General features: G+C 36.0%; 1 protein-coding gene across 6 annotated transcripts in view; it reads left to right on the plus strand.

Moving 5' to 3' along the window:
- CHD9 (chromodomain helicase DNA binding protein 9) overlaps positions 1-13,129 on the plus strand; it is a 168,312-nt gene extending 155,183 nt beyond the window's left edge. For all 6 annotated transcript variants that reach the window (XM_028093242.2, XM_028093256.2, XM_028093250.2 and 3 more), the window contains 5 exons: positions 286-425; positions 719-940; positions 4,278-4,406; positions 6,903-7,007; positions 9,610-13,129. In XM_028093242.2, the coding sequence (XP_027949043.1) occupies positions 286-425; positions 719-940; positions 4,278-4,406; positions 6,903-7,007; positions 9,610-10,488 (1,475 nt within the window). In that variant the 3' untranslated portion in view covers positions 10,489-13,129. The remainder of the gene's footprint in view (positions 1-285; positions 426-718; positions 941-4,277; positions 4,407-6,902; positions 7,008-9,609) is intronic.
- Positions 13,130-13,462: the final 333 nt, after the last annotated feature.

Below are 13,462 nucleotides of genomic sequence, written 5' to 3' on the forward strand. Positions count from 1 at the left end.
GAAGGATTTGTCTTGTATATGAGAAAGACATGCTTCTTCCTCTAAAGGGGGAAGATAAGATGTGTGAATATCAGGGTAAATAACTTGAAGAGACCAGTCAAAAACTTGCTTATAGTTCTCCACGTTTTTAAATGAGGAATGGGGGTGTTTTTAGCCCCCAAATTGCTGGATTTAGAGTATGTAAAATTAAGAACTAACACTTTCATATATTTAGAAAAATGACTACTTTTAATTTGCTTAAGATCTAGATTTTGATCACCATTTTGCATGTTTTTATTTGATTAGGTACTTCCATTCAGTCAACCCTTGGTGCCAATGGAGTTAGATTAGACAACCAGCCTGTAGTCAAAAAAAGGCGGGGAAGGAGGAAGAATGTAGAAGGTGTTGACATCCTCTTTTTTAACAGAAATAAACCACCTAACCATGTAAGTAAAATCTACTGATCCTTGAGTCCAAAATTCAGTCCTAGTAAATATGTATATTGCTGTTTTGCGAATGTCTTACAGAGTAAAAATATTAATTAGGAAATTAGATTGTACTTCTGGATTATATCTCAGAGGAATCCAGCACTGACCAAGATTCATGAAAATTTTAAATTTGAAAAATTTAGCAGAATTTTAAACAACTTTTTTCCTCTTCAAAAAGATTTGCTTCACTGGACCAAAAATCGAATGATAAAGCATAGAAATATAATTTTCACTTGGTTGTTTTTCTACAGGTTACTTTAGGTTTAACCACCTCACAGATTTCTACAGGGATAAATCCAGCACTGTCCTATACTCAACCTCAAGGAATTCCTGATACAGAAAGTCCAGTTCCGGTTATTAACCTCAAAGATGGGACAAGACTTGCAGGCGATGACGCGCCAAAGAGAAAGGATTTGGAAAAATGGCTTAAGGAGCACCCAGGTTATGTGGAAGATTTAGGAGCTTTTATTCCTGTAGGTGATGCCTTACAAATCTTAATATATTTTATTTATGTGGTTTTTCAAATCCATAATCATGAAGCATACATTTTTACCCACTTACGTAAATATGTGTTCTGCCCAAGAGTAAGGAAAATGAGCAGAAAAAAGTAATGACCCTTTTTCCCACGATACAACACAGTGCCATTTCCATTTTTCTATTCTGCATTTAATAATAAAAATCACCTCCAATATACAGAGTACTATGTTCGACCCAGTTTGTAAAGGTATAAAATTTCCTCAGGGAGTTTACTTTAAAATACTAACGATCATATTAAACATTTATTGAGACTTAGCTGTGTGCCGGGCATGATACTTGGCACTTAACGTATGTTATCTCATATAACACTCCTGACATCTTTATCAGAATGGCATCATTGTAACTATTTTCTAGATAAATTAAAACACTGAAATTTGAAGTAAATAGTCCAGGGCACACAGTGTTAAGTCCAGTGCCCAAACTACTACTCCTAAGCTTTTCTTCAAGCTATTACAGTACAGTGTCATGGTCTGAAGACGCACATTGAGTTTACACTAATCAGAGTGAGAAGTGTTAAAGTTCATTTGCATTTTTTATCTCCTGAGATACCTTGTGCTCACTACCTTATAGGCATATGGCTTTCTTACTTACAGAAATCTATTATTTCATTTTGCAATACTTTACTATCAGATGCTGATATACCAAATTTGCATCAGATCCCCCATACAGTGAAGGTGGCAGGCCTATTGTATCTGCCTTCACTCGGACGGAGAACCCAGCGAAGCTGTCTAGTACTCTGTGAGCTTCTGAAGGACTATGTCCTATTCACCTTTGTATCCCAGGACTTAGTACGTAATTCCTGATCTATAGAATGGTATCTAGCTCCCTGTAAATATTTACTGAGCCAATTATTAAAAACTGAAAGTCTTTTGAAGACTAAAAACTACTATATAAGGGTAAAGTTGTTATTTTATTAACAGAAAAAAAATACCTTGTTGCTTTTTTGCAAAAAGGAACCACAAAATCTCCGCACTCCAGTCCCTACAGTGGTCTTTGTGTCTGTAATGTGTACTTCATCTAGAATTTTACATCGCTGTTACTGATACCAGGAAATAACCTGGTAGTCTAAAACAGACTGCCTTGGGCTTGGCTTTCAGATGCCTTTCATATCCCTAGTCTTCTCTAAGGATGCCACTAATTCTCAAATAAACTTTAATTACTCTTGATTTTTAAACCAAATAAAGCTTTTATAATTATGAGGGGAGGGGTTTTCACTAAATATGATGAGTAAGCATAGAACGAATACTGCAATTCCAACAATAATGAGAATCATTAGTTTAAACCTATAACTTAACATGTTAGAAAATAACATTTGTTTAGTCAGTAGATTCCTGTTGAGTAACTACTGTGTGCTAGTCCTCTTTTAAGGGATGGAGGATAAAACCATGAACAATATAAAGTTCTTGCCCTTGTGGCACTTCCACTGTAGTCTGTAAGGGATTCTCCTGTCTTTTTCTCATCACTGCAAAAGAATCTTTATTAATTTTTTAAACTTACAAGCCATTCATCATTTTCACCACAAATACTAACTTTTTATCATAATTTTTAGGCAACATTATATAATATTAAGATTTTAAAACAGCATTTGTTGTGATAAAGAATACAAGATAATAGTTTGATTTCTGAAGGATACTTTTTTTAAAACAGCATTTGTCGTGATAATATGAGATAATAATTAGTTTTGGTTTCTGAAGGATATTTCATGTTACTGATTTCTTAGCTCTCACACTCTATTGGGGCATCTCTCTAGCTAAATAATTATAACATGATATAGATCTATAATAACAGGGGTATGTGTAGGGTGCCATGGAAACAGATAAAAGAATAATGAACCACTCTGCCTAGGCCAAGTATCTGGGGAAATATGGAAGGAAAATAGAGACGACATATATGACCGGTGGATGATAAAGAATAAATAGGCATTTGACCAGGTTACCACGAGGGAGGCTAGGCTAAGCTCTGTAAAACAAGTATGAAGAGTTAAAAAGGATGGGACTTGAAGGCATGTGCATAAAACAGCGGTCAGTTCGATATTGTAGGGTGTGTGAGGGAATGAGTGGAGTTATAGTAACTGGATAGAAGAGGTGAATTTAGGTCCAGGCTGTGAAAGGATGGGTCTGCCATGCTGAAGAGTTTGAGCATTGGCCCGAAATAGCTACAAACATCAAGGCCTGCTTTGTTAAATCGTAGAGGTAAGCAGTATAGTTTGATGGAAAGAGTTTCATTGCCAGATATTACCACTTGCTGGTTGCGTGACCTTGAGGAAGGTAACCTCTCCAAGCCTTGGTTCCCATTCGTAAAATATAAGAATAATACCTTTTAATATCGTGATGATTACTTGAGGAGAGATAAGAACGACTATTAGTGAGATGAAGAGAAGAGGAAAGCCACAACTGGCACAAACATAGGTTTGTCAGCACAGAACAGAAATCTGATGTTTCAGATGAAATTTATCAGGAGAAAAAGTAAAGAATTGTACAATTTAGAGGAGGCTGCTCCAGCATTGTCAGTAACTCCCTCAAACGACGCTAGGAACATGTGATCTGTCAGAGCTTAAGGAAAGATCTCATTTCAGGATGCACACAGAATGATAGTGTTTTGTTCATATGATGGCCTTGAGTATTTGTTTAGATACATAATTTGAGGAAAAGATTTACATAATATTTCTTAAAGTCATATTTAATATTTTTATTCGATGACCCTTGAACAACACTTGAGTTTGAACTGTGTGGGTCCACTTACATGTGGATTTTTTACAGTACAGTACTGAAAATGTATTTTCTCTTCATTACGATTTTCTTAATAACATTTTCTTTTCTTGAGCCTACTTTGTTGTAAGAATACAGGATATGATATAAATATAACATGCTAAATATATGTTAATCAACTGTTTATATTATCAGAAAGGCTTCTGGTCAACAGTAGGCTATTACCAGTTAAGTTTTGGGGGAATCAAGAGTTGTATGTGGATTTTCGAGTATGCACGGCAGCACCCCTGATCCCCATGTGGTTCAAGGGTCAACGGTATTAAATATAAAAATATTTAAAGTATTTTTAAAGTGCAACGAAGGGGTAAATTCTTTAATATTATTTATGTATATATATAACATATATAAACTGAAGGTAAAATATATGTATCTTCAGTATATAATAGTACTGTATATATGTATCTTCAGTATTACAGAATTAAATTACTTGGATCAGCTCTTTTGTACTATTTGCACAAGTAAAGATTTTGAAGCTGTCTCTTCGGTTATATGTGGTATGTTTTAGAGAGTGCAGCTCCATGAAGGGAGGCCCAAACAAAAAAGGCATCGCTGCAGAAACCCTAATAAACTCGATGTTAATAGTCTTACTGGAGAAGAACGTGTTCAGCTAATTAACAGAAGAAATGCCAGGAAGGTATGTATATATTTATTGTTAATCATTTATATTTAGGAGATCTTTAGAATACTACTTCATTATGCCATGTTTTCTAACAGACCTGGAAATGGGTTAAAACTAGCAGATTTGTGAGAAAAGACATGGACTATAATTTTATGCAATCTAATTTCAATTCCCACATTTTTGGCTAAGCCATGGAATAAAATAAGTCACTTGACACATCAGCATGTAAGCAGTGTGACCCTGCACAAGGGCCCTACATCCAAAGCAACAGTTCTCAGCATGGGGCAGTTTTGTCCTGCAAGGACATTTGGCAATGTCTATAGACATTTTTGGTAGCCCCAACTTGGGAGGTGGGGAGGTAGGTGTTGGGGAGGTGGCAGGCAGGGGAAGGATGCTGTTGGCATCTAGCAGGTAGAGGCCAGGATGCTGCTAAACATTCTGCAGTACATAGGACAGTCCTTCACAACGCCCCTCCAGAATGCCCATGCTGCAGAGGGTGAGAAACTGATGAGAGAGCCACCATTCTCATCAGGCCGTCATAGATTTACATTTTTATCACTATAATTTCCAATCAGATGGCCATAAAGTATCTTGTTCCTTTAAACTTAACATAATTTTCTGACAGATGAAAATAAAATGTCTTAAACAAAGGTACCTTATAGAATAAGGTCACTGCTGTGTTTATCTTACAGCTTTTTTGACTGATGAATGGTAAGAGTCTGGTTTTTCCAAATTCTATTTCTAAACCAAATGTGGCTCAACATTTATTTCCCCAAATTGTTTTTGTTTATGGATTGGTAGATGTCTCCGAAAGTAAATGATAGAACACTTACGGCACCCTTTTGTAGGCTTATAGCTCTGATATTTTTATTCTGTTTTTTATGCAGATAAGCATGCAACAAAATAAATAAAAAAAAGATGGCCTCAGAGTAAGAACAGCAAATTTCTCTCACAAATCAAATTACCCTAACACTTGTTTTAATATTGTTATGTGCACCAGCTCATTAAAATTAATACTGATTTTTCCCCAATTTTATAGATTTATTCAGCTTTTATTAGTACTTTAAAATGATGTCACAGGGAGATTAGGGGGAAGAACAAGATAACATTTTAGTAGCATTTTACTTAATTTTGTACTTATATAGCTGGTGCTAAAAATCTTTGCACTTCATCTTACAACAAAAGTTAGCATTACTAGATAGGAATAAATTAGTCTTAGCCAGTTTTAAGGAAATGGAACAATTTTGTAATTTTACTTATTAGATATTAAACACTCCTAACTTTATCTTTAAATGTTAGAACCTGACAAGGGGCCTGTTCATTTCCCTTAATTTGTATTGTTTATTGTTCTGAGTCTCTAGCGCATAGACTTAAGGATTAAAAAGAATCTACCTGCTGAATCCCCATAAACCACCCAGAGGGCCTCCGTTTAAATTGGACCTTAATAAAGGGGGTAACAAAAAGGAGAAGGCAACAGAAACCACAGAGACTAAGTAAAGACTATAGAAAATACTAGAAAAGCATACTTACAGGTATTCTAACTTGTAGGTAGCATAACCATATTAAAACCCTGTCTGTATTCTATCAAGAGATTGTATATATTTAGAGAGGTATGGAACGAGGAATTATCTTTAGACTCCAAAGGAACATTAAGTTGGTAGATCCAAAACATTTAAGTGTCAAAATATTTTGTTTTAATTTCCTACTAATTATCATATGTAGTTTTTAAATTTTTTCACATTGTGATGAGTTGGTTATATCACTGTTCACATTCAAAAGATGTATATATTTTTATACTTAAGGGTTTTAATTTGTGTAATAGGCAAGAGCATGAGTTTGTGAGACCTGAGTTTGAAAGCTGGCCCTAATGCTTCCTAGCTGACTTTAGGCAACTTCTGTAACTTCTCTGAGGTTTAATTCCTTCATTTGAAAAACAGAAATAATACTGTCTCAAAGGATATAGTGAGAACTAAAATAAATGTATATACTTAAAGTCCTTTTAGCATACTTGGCATATAATAATAAGAAGAACTTATTATTTGTTATGCACCAGACGCTGTGCTAAGGCACTTGAATTGTTTCATTTTTATCCTCATAAAACCCTATGAGGGAAGTGTTATTCTAATCCCCTTTATATAGATCAGAAAATTGAGGCTCAAAGAGATTTACTGATTTGCCCCAGTTCAAATAGCTGGTAAGTCTGACTCCAGAGAGTAACGCTCTTAACTAGGCTATATTGTCTATCCAGCATAGCAAGGACACAGTAAACGGTAGTTATTCATTTTACTATTTTAGTCACTTAAAGCATTTGAAATTTACATTACCACATGTCTGTATGGTATATTAGCAGTGCTTTTGGCTTGTGGTAGTCCTTTTTAATATAGTAGAGATCGTCAAAGGTAATTCAAGAAACACATGTGTCTTAAGCTCTGTATAGCACAGAATAAAAGCAAGAAATGTCTTCATATTTAATAGTGTTTTTAAGTATCTAACAATCTTTTTCATTTACAGGTTGGAGGTGCATTTGCTCCTCCTTTGAAAGATTTATGTAGATTCCTGAAAGAAAATTCAGAATATGGAGTAGCTCCTGAATGGGGAGATGTTGTTAAGCAGTCTGTGAGTAATTTCATAAATACTAAGATACATATCATCTCAAAAATTAGATGCCATTTAGTCAGACTTAGAAAGACAACTACTATATAATTCCACTCATAAGTGGAATCTAAAACCAAAACCAAAACAAACAAAAAGCAGACTCAGATCTATAAATACGGAGAATAAACTGATGGTTGCCAGAGGGGAGGTAGGTGAGGAGAGGGGCAACATGGATGAAGGGGGAAAGGGAGGTACAGGCTTCCAGTTACAGAATGAATAAGTCATGGGAATAAAAGGCAGAGCATAAGGAATATAGGCAGTGATACTGACTAGCGATGTAATGGAACAGATGGTAGCTACGCTTGTGGTGAGTGCAGCATAATGTATAAACCTGTCAAATCACTAAGTTGTACACCTGAAACTAATATAACATTGGGTGTCAACTATACTCAAATTAAAAAGGAAATTAGCTGCCATTTAACTATATCAGAGATGAAATTTTAAGTTAAGATTAACAATATTGTGTGAACAGTTGCCAGTGTTTAGTTCACAGTTTTTATTTTGCAGTACATGTTACAAATTTCTCAGATGTTTGCTGAGTTAGAATACCGAATAAATATATACTGATCTGTTTTTATTTTAACCTCTAAGATAACTATTTGAGCAAGGCTACAAAGATTAACCAAAGATGTGGGGAAAGAAATATATAAGGATATTCATCATAGTATAGTAGTAAAAAATTGGGAATATATTAATGGTCCATCCATATATTGGAAAACTGTGCAACTGTGCAAAAATTATATCTTAGAAGAACATCTAATGACAAGGGAGGAAAAGGTCACAGTATGTTGAATGGAGTAGTAATTAAGCTCTCGGAAAAGCAGAGCATAACCATGTGGTAAATGCTGAATAAAGAATAGCTATTATTTCTACAAGTGTCCAAATGAAAAGGGCAGGCTATAAAACTATGTTCATTATGATTCTATTTATTTTAGAAACAGAAGTGGGGAGAATTGTAGAATCTGTATATATGCATAAGTGAAAAATGAAATACACATTCTAAAATGTTAGCAGTGGTTCTCTCTGAATGGTAAAATCATGGATGATTTTTTTTTTCCTTCTATTTTATTGTTGTCTTGTTTTCTGGAGTGAACCCTAATGCTTTTGTAAAGAAAACAAGTAAGTTGATCAATTCAAAACAAAATTTTAAAATGGTACCGTGAGAGTCTTCGAAACTGCCGTCTAGGGGCACCTGGCTGACTCAGTCAGTAGATGATGCGACTCTTAACCTCAGGGTCGTGAGTTCAAGCCCCACGTTGGGCGTGGAGCCTACTTTAAAAAAAAAAAGGGGGTATTGAAACTGCTGTCTAGAGCGGTCACAGACGGTAGCCACTAGGCGCATGTGGCTGTTGAGCACTTGAGTTCAGCTGACACACAGTGTTACATTAGTTTCAGGTGTACAGCACAGTGATTGGACAAGTCTGTACTTTATGCTGTGCTCAGCACAAGGGCAGCCACCACCTGTCACCATACAGCACTATGACAACATCGCTGACTATATTCCCTCCGCTCTGCTTTTTATTCCCGTGACTTGGGGCACCTGAGTGGCTCAGTCAGTTAAGCGTCCAACTCTTGATTTTGGGTCAGGTCATGATTCCAGGTCATGAGATCAAGCCCCGCTTCAGGCTCTGCACTGGGTGTGGAGCCTGCTTAAGATTCTCCCTCTCCCTCTGCCCCTCCCCCCCATTAATTAATTAATTATAAAAATATTCCCATGACCTTATTCATTCCATAACTGGAGCCTGTGTCTCCCCTTCACCCATTTTGCCCATCCTCCCACCCTGGTTTGGGATTTTGAAGACTAAGTTTGGAAAAAAATAAGAAATATATCTTTATTTTCATAGATTACATATTAAAATGGTAATATTTTGGTTAAATTATGTTAGACTGTATTACTAAAGTTAATGTCACCTGTTTCTATTTTACCTTTTTTAATGCAGCTGCTAGAAAATTTAAAATTACATATGTGGCTTACATTATATTTCTGTTGGACAGTGCTGGTCTAGAGGTTCTACACTCCTACCACCTTTAGGAGTTCTGAGCCCAGAAAGTCACGGGAGAATCACTTGAATATCTTTTTCAGCATGGCTCTGTCTCCTTCCCTTATTCCCGAAGTGATGAAGGTTCACATGAAACATCTCATTGTAATCTGAACCTCTCACTGACTTTCTCTGTCCTTTCCTTATCGTTCCTCTAGCTTGGAAGAGGGGCACTCCTCTCGTCTTGTAGAGTAATTGATGGTGTGAAACATGTAAGGGTGTGGAAGTAACCCTTAAGAGAAAGTGGCTTTGGACCTCCTGTTTTCTAGAACTCGTCTACAAACGTGTGCCTCACAGTGTGGAAGGAAGCTAGAGGCCCCTTCCTGCTTTCTTACCCTCTGAAAACATGAGCAGTGGACAAACTCTTTCCCACCACTACTTACAATATGGAATGAGGCTCTCTCTTTCATACTTGATTATGTTCTAGCAACACAGACTCAGTTTATGAATAATTACCGATTTTAATGTGATAGCTATTGATTTTATTCTAATGTAGCTATTGTTGCTGATTTTTTTTTTTTCAGGGATTTCTTCCAGAGAGTATGTATGAGCGTATTCTCACTGGTCCTGTTGTGAGAGAGGAAGTCAGCAGGCGGGGGCGACGGCCTAAAAGTGGAATTGCCAAGGCCACGGCAACGGCGGCGGCGGCAACTGCCACCAGCGTGTCAGGCAGTCCTTTGTTAGCCAACGGGTTACTTCCAGGTGTGGATCTCACGACCCTTCAGGCCTTACAACAAAATCTACAAAACTTGCAGTCCCTGCAAGTAACCGCAGGGCTGATGGGAATGCCTGCCGGCCTTTCTTCTGGAGGAGAAGCTAAAAACGTGGCCGCCATGTTCCCCATGCTGCTGTCAGGAATGACTGGCCTACCAAATCTGCTGGGCATGGGAGGACTCCTGACAAAGCCTACCGAATCTGCAACCGAAGAGAAAAAGGGAAATGACTCGAAGGAGCTAGAAGGAAAAAAAGAAAGGACAGAGAGTCAAAATTCAGAGAACGGGGGAGAAAACTCCGTGTCGAGTTCTCCTTCCACGTCCTCTACTGCTGCATTAAGTACAGCAGCAGCTGCCAGCCCATTAGCTCTTAACCCACTACTGCTCTCTAATATACTCTATCCAGGGATGCTGCTCACTCCAGGCCTTAATCTCCATATGCCAACTTTGTCCCAGTCCAATACTTTCGACGTACAGAAAAACAAAAACAGTGACTTAGGCTCGTCTAAGTCCCAGGAAGTAAAGGAGGAAGATTCCAGAGTTAGAGATCAGGAAGACAAAGGGGGAACTGAAGCAAGTCCTCTCAATGAGAACAGCACAGATGAGGGTTCAGAGAAAGCCGATGCTTCGTCTGGATCTGACAGTACGTCGTCGTCGTCTGAGGATTCAGATTCTAGTAACGAAGACTGACTCCCAGACTGCACTTAAATTATGAACTGATTTTGGATTTTTTTTCTTTAATTATGAATTGTAAATACCCCAGTGTTGAGTGCATCAATAACTTACTGACCGAACATTTCAGTTATTTGTTTAGAAGTGCAGACTGCTTTCAGAGACGTTTTGCATGTAATATTTCTTAAGATCCATAAGTTTCTGAACTCGTATGTACTATCAAATACATAAAGGTGTAAAATTACAACAAAAAGGCATTATAATTTTGTTGGGGGTTAATTTTATGAAAATTATGCTCAATAAGAGTTGTATATTTAATATATTTGCAGTGAACACAGAATACTTTATGCATATTACTGATTTAATTTGAATATAGTTTTACAGCCTCCTTGACACCTATAATTTACAGATCAAAACTCAGCAATAATTTGGGCAGCTAATGAATGTCATGAAAGCTGTAGAATCTACATCACCATCCATTGCTTTAATTACATGAAAATGCTCTAGTGTCGTGATGCACTGCTGACGTTTCCAATTCAGGTACAAGTGTGTTTTAAAGAAGAAATAAGTTTCCCAATCAGCCAATTTAACTGGCTACCTGTTACCTCAGCTGAGTTAGTTTAGGAAGTTTACATTCGTTTCTAATTCTATACTTGTTTTCAGGGGTTTTTTAAACACATCCTATATATCATGTTAATCTGGCAAGAAATATGACTTGCTTTTTGCTGAGCTTAACTCTGATATCAGTAAAATTAAGTCATAAAAGAATCCTGTGTCATGGGACTTTGGCACCCTATAGACATACTTAGTTTTACTTTTTCAAAGTTTGGCCTCCTATAAGAAATCATTATGTCTCTGATGAGTAATGTCTGTTTCCAGGGTTCAGAAAAGGCAAACTCATGAAATACCACTGAGAAGAACTTTCCACACAGCATACTTCATGTAAAAGAAATCGTTTGTTTGTTTTATTTGTGTAGATTTCTGTTTGTGTTTTATGTCATGGAAATATTCCAACATTAACAGATCATAGTGATAAAGTAATATGCAGAATAGTCTAAATTCATTTTTTTTTTTTTTTTTTTTTTTAGTTTCTAGGTATAAGCAGACTAAATGTTGCCCAGAATCAGTGTTGGGTTATCAGTTTATATTAAATATACTGAGTTGGCCCATTTTGAATATGCACTTTGAATGATCTCAAAAAAATATTTACAAGTTAAACCTGTAAACCACAAAAACGAAGCCCAAGGCTTCTGATCAATTTCTTAGAACCCTTTATCATGTAAAATTTGTCTGATATTTGATTTGTGATACAGTTTCTCCTGCTAAAGCTGCTATTACTTCTGACAAGATGGAGAGGTCCAGGATCACTGTCATGTACATTTAAAACAATTAGAACTGAATTGGATATAAAATACCATTTACATCCTAAGGAGAGAAAGATGTTAGCATTTTTCTGGTACTTGAATAAATCAGTGATAAAGTTCGTGACGGGCTAAATTTAGGGGGGGAAGTACCCCAGTTCTCTCCCACAGAAAAAAATAACTTTCTGTGCGTTTTGATAGAACTCTGTGGTTTTGTCATGAATCCAATTATATTGGATTTTCCCAGACCTTTACCAGTAAATTATGTTTCTGTATGTAAGATAACTAATCCCTCATTAGAGAGACAGTGTTACATGTATTTACAAAATCATATATGTTCCATCGAGATTGTATTGATTTTTGTATTTTTCCCAAAATAGTACTTTGAATTGATAGTTCTTTATGCAATGTCTTAGCAATAGTCACTATAATGCCCATCCAGGAGAAGTGGGTAGTAATTCTTCATCATGAAAATGATATATTACATATTTAGTATCTTCCCTTGGCAGTATTGCACTTTTGTTGAACTAGAATACACCTATGAGATAGCCAAAGTTTTTCAAACACAGTTAACTTAGTTTGCCGTTGGGGTATTTCAACACCATCCATATCGCCCTCTCTCCCTCTAGTTCTACCCACATAATCTTCATTCCTTTCTTTCCCCAATTAAAAAAAAAAAAAAGGCGGGGGGGAAGTCCTAGATCTTGTCACTAAAAATCTAATTTTTATCAAATTTATGAGATAAAGTATTTTCCTAATTATGATCAGATGAATTTGGTTAACATCTTAGTGATTCTCTTTCTATGTAATAAGGCAATTGCAGTTTTCAAAGCATTAAGGCTAATACTGTAACATTAAACTTTCTCTTGGGTTTCAAGACACTTCTATTTAGTATTGATTGGGGAAAAGTCGTCCAGCTGTCAGCTTAAAAAAATGCAAATATGGTTGTGTAAAGTTAAGGGTTATAAGGAAAAAAAAATCAGTAGAATTACATAATACTAAAGTTGCAGTTGAAAGGATATCCAAGTATGTGTTGGTAGTTACTAAAAGAATTATAGCTGTTATTGCCTTGTATTTATAGCCCTTGTTTCAGGTTTCATGATTCAAGTCTTAGTCCAATTTTTCTTTTGGACATTTGCAATATTTACCAGTTGTGTTTTGTGTAGTCTGAATTTGCTTTCTGTAGTTGAGCAAACGTCTTAAAAAGTCATTTGTAATTTATTAAATTACTTTCTATGATGTTCTATAGAGCAAATGGAAGTTTAATTATTTTTTATTAAACATATTCTTTGACTACCCATGATGTCAGCGTCTGTACATGACAATACTCCTTTTTTTAATTGACTTTTATCTATAATTTATCTTATTCCAGTTGTGAAAGAAACCCTAGTCCTAAATCTCTAAAAGGAAAGTATACCTTGGAAGAATTTTTAAAAGACAGAAGTTGGCTGTAATTATATCCACAGTATCAGTATATCCTTAAGTTTTCTTCCCCTGAACCTTAAAAATGTCCAGAAAGACTCAGAGATGTACCTAACCTCATAAAGGAGTACATTTTGGATATCTGTAATTATTTTTCCCCTTGGTCTTAAGAGTCTTTCCTAATTCATCACTGTTGTTTTTAGTGTTTT

The sequence above is a fragment of the Eumetopias jubatus genome, unplaced genomic scaffold, assembly GCF_037043125.1.
Source record: "Eumetopias jubatus isolate StellerSeaLion01/CBP00866 unplaced genomic scaffold, mEumJub1_p1.0 scaffold_10, whole genome shotgun sequence".
Lineage (NCBI taxonomy): Eukaryota > Metazoa > Chordata > Mammalia > Carnivora > Otariidae > Eumetopias > Eumetopias jubatus.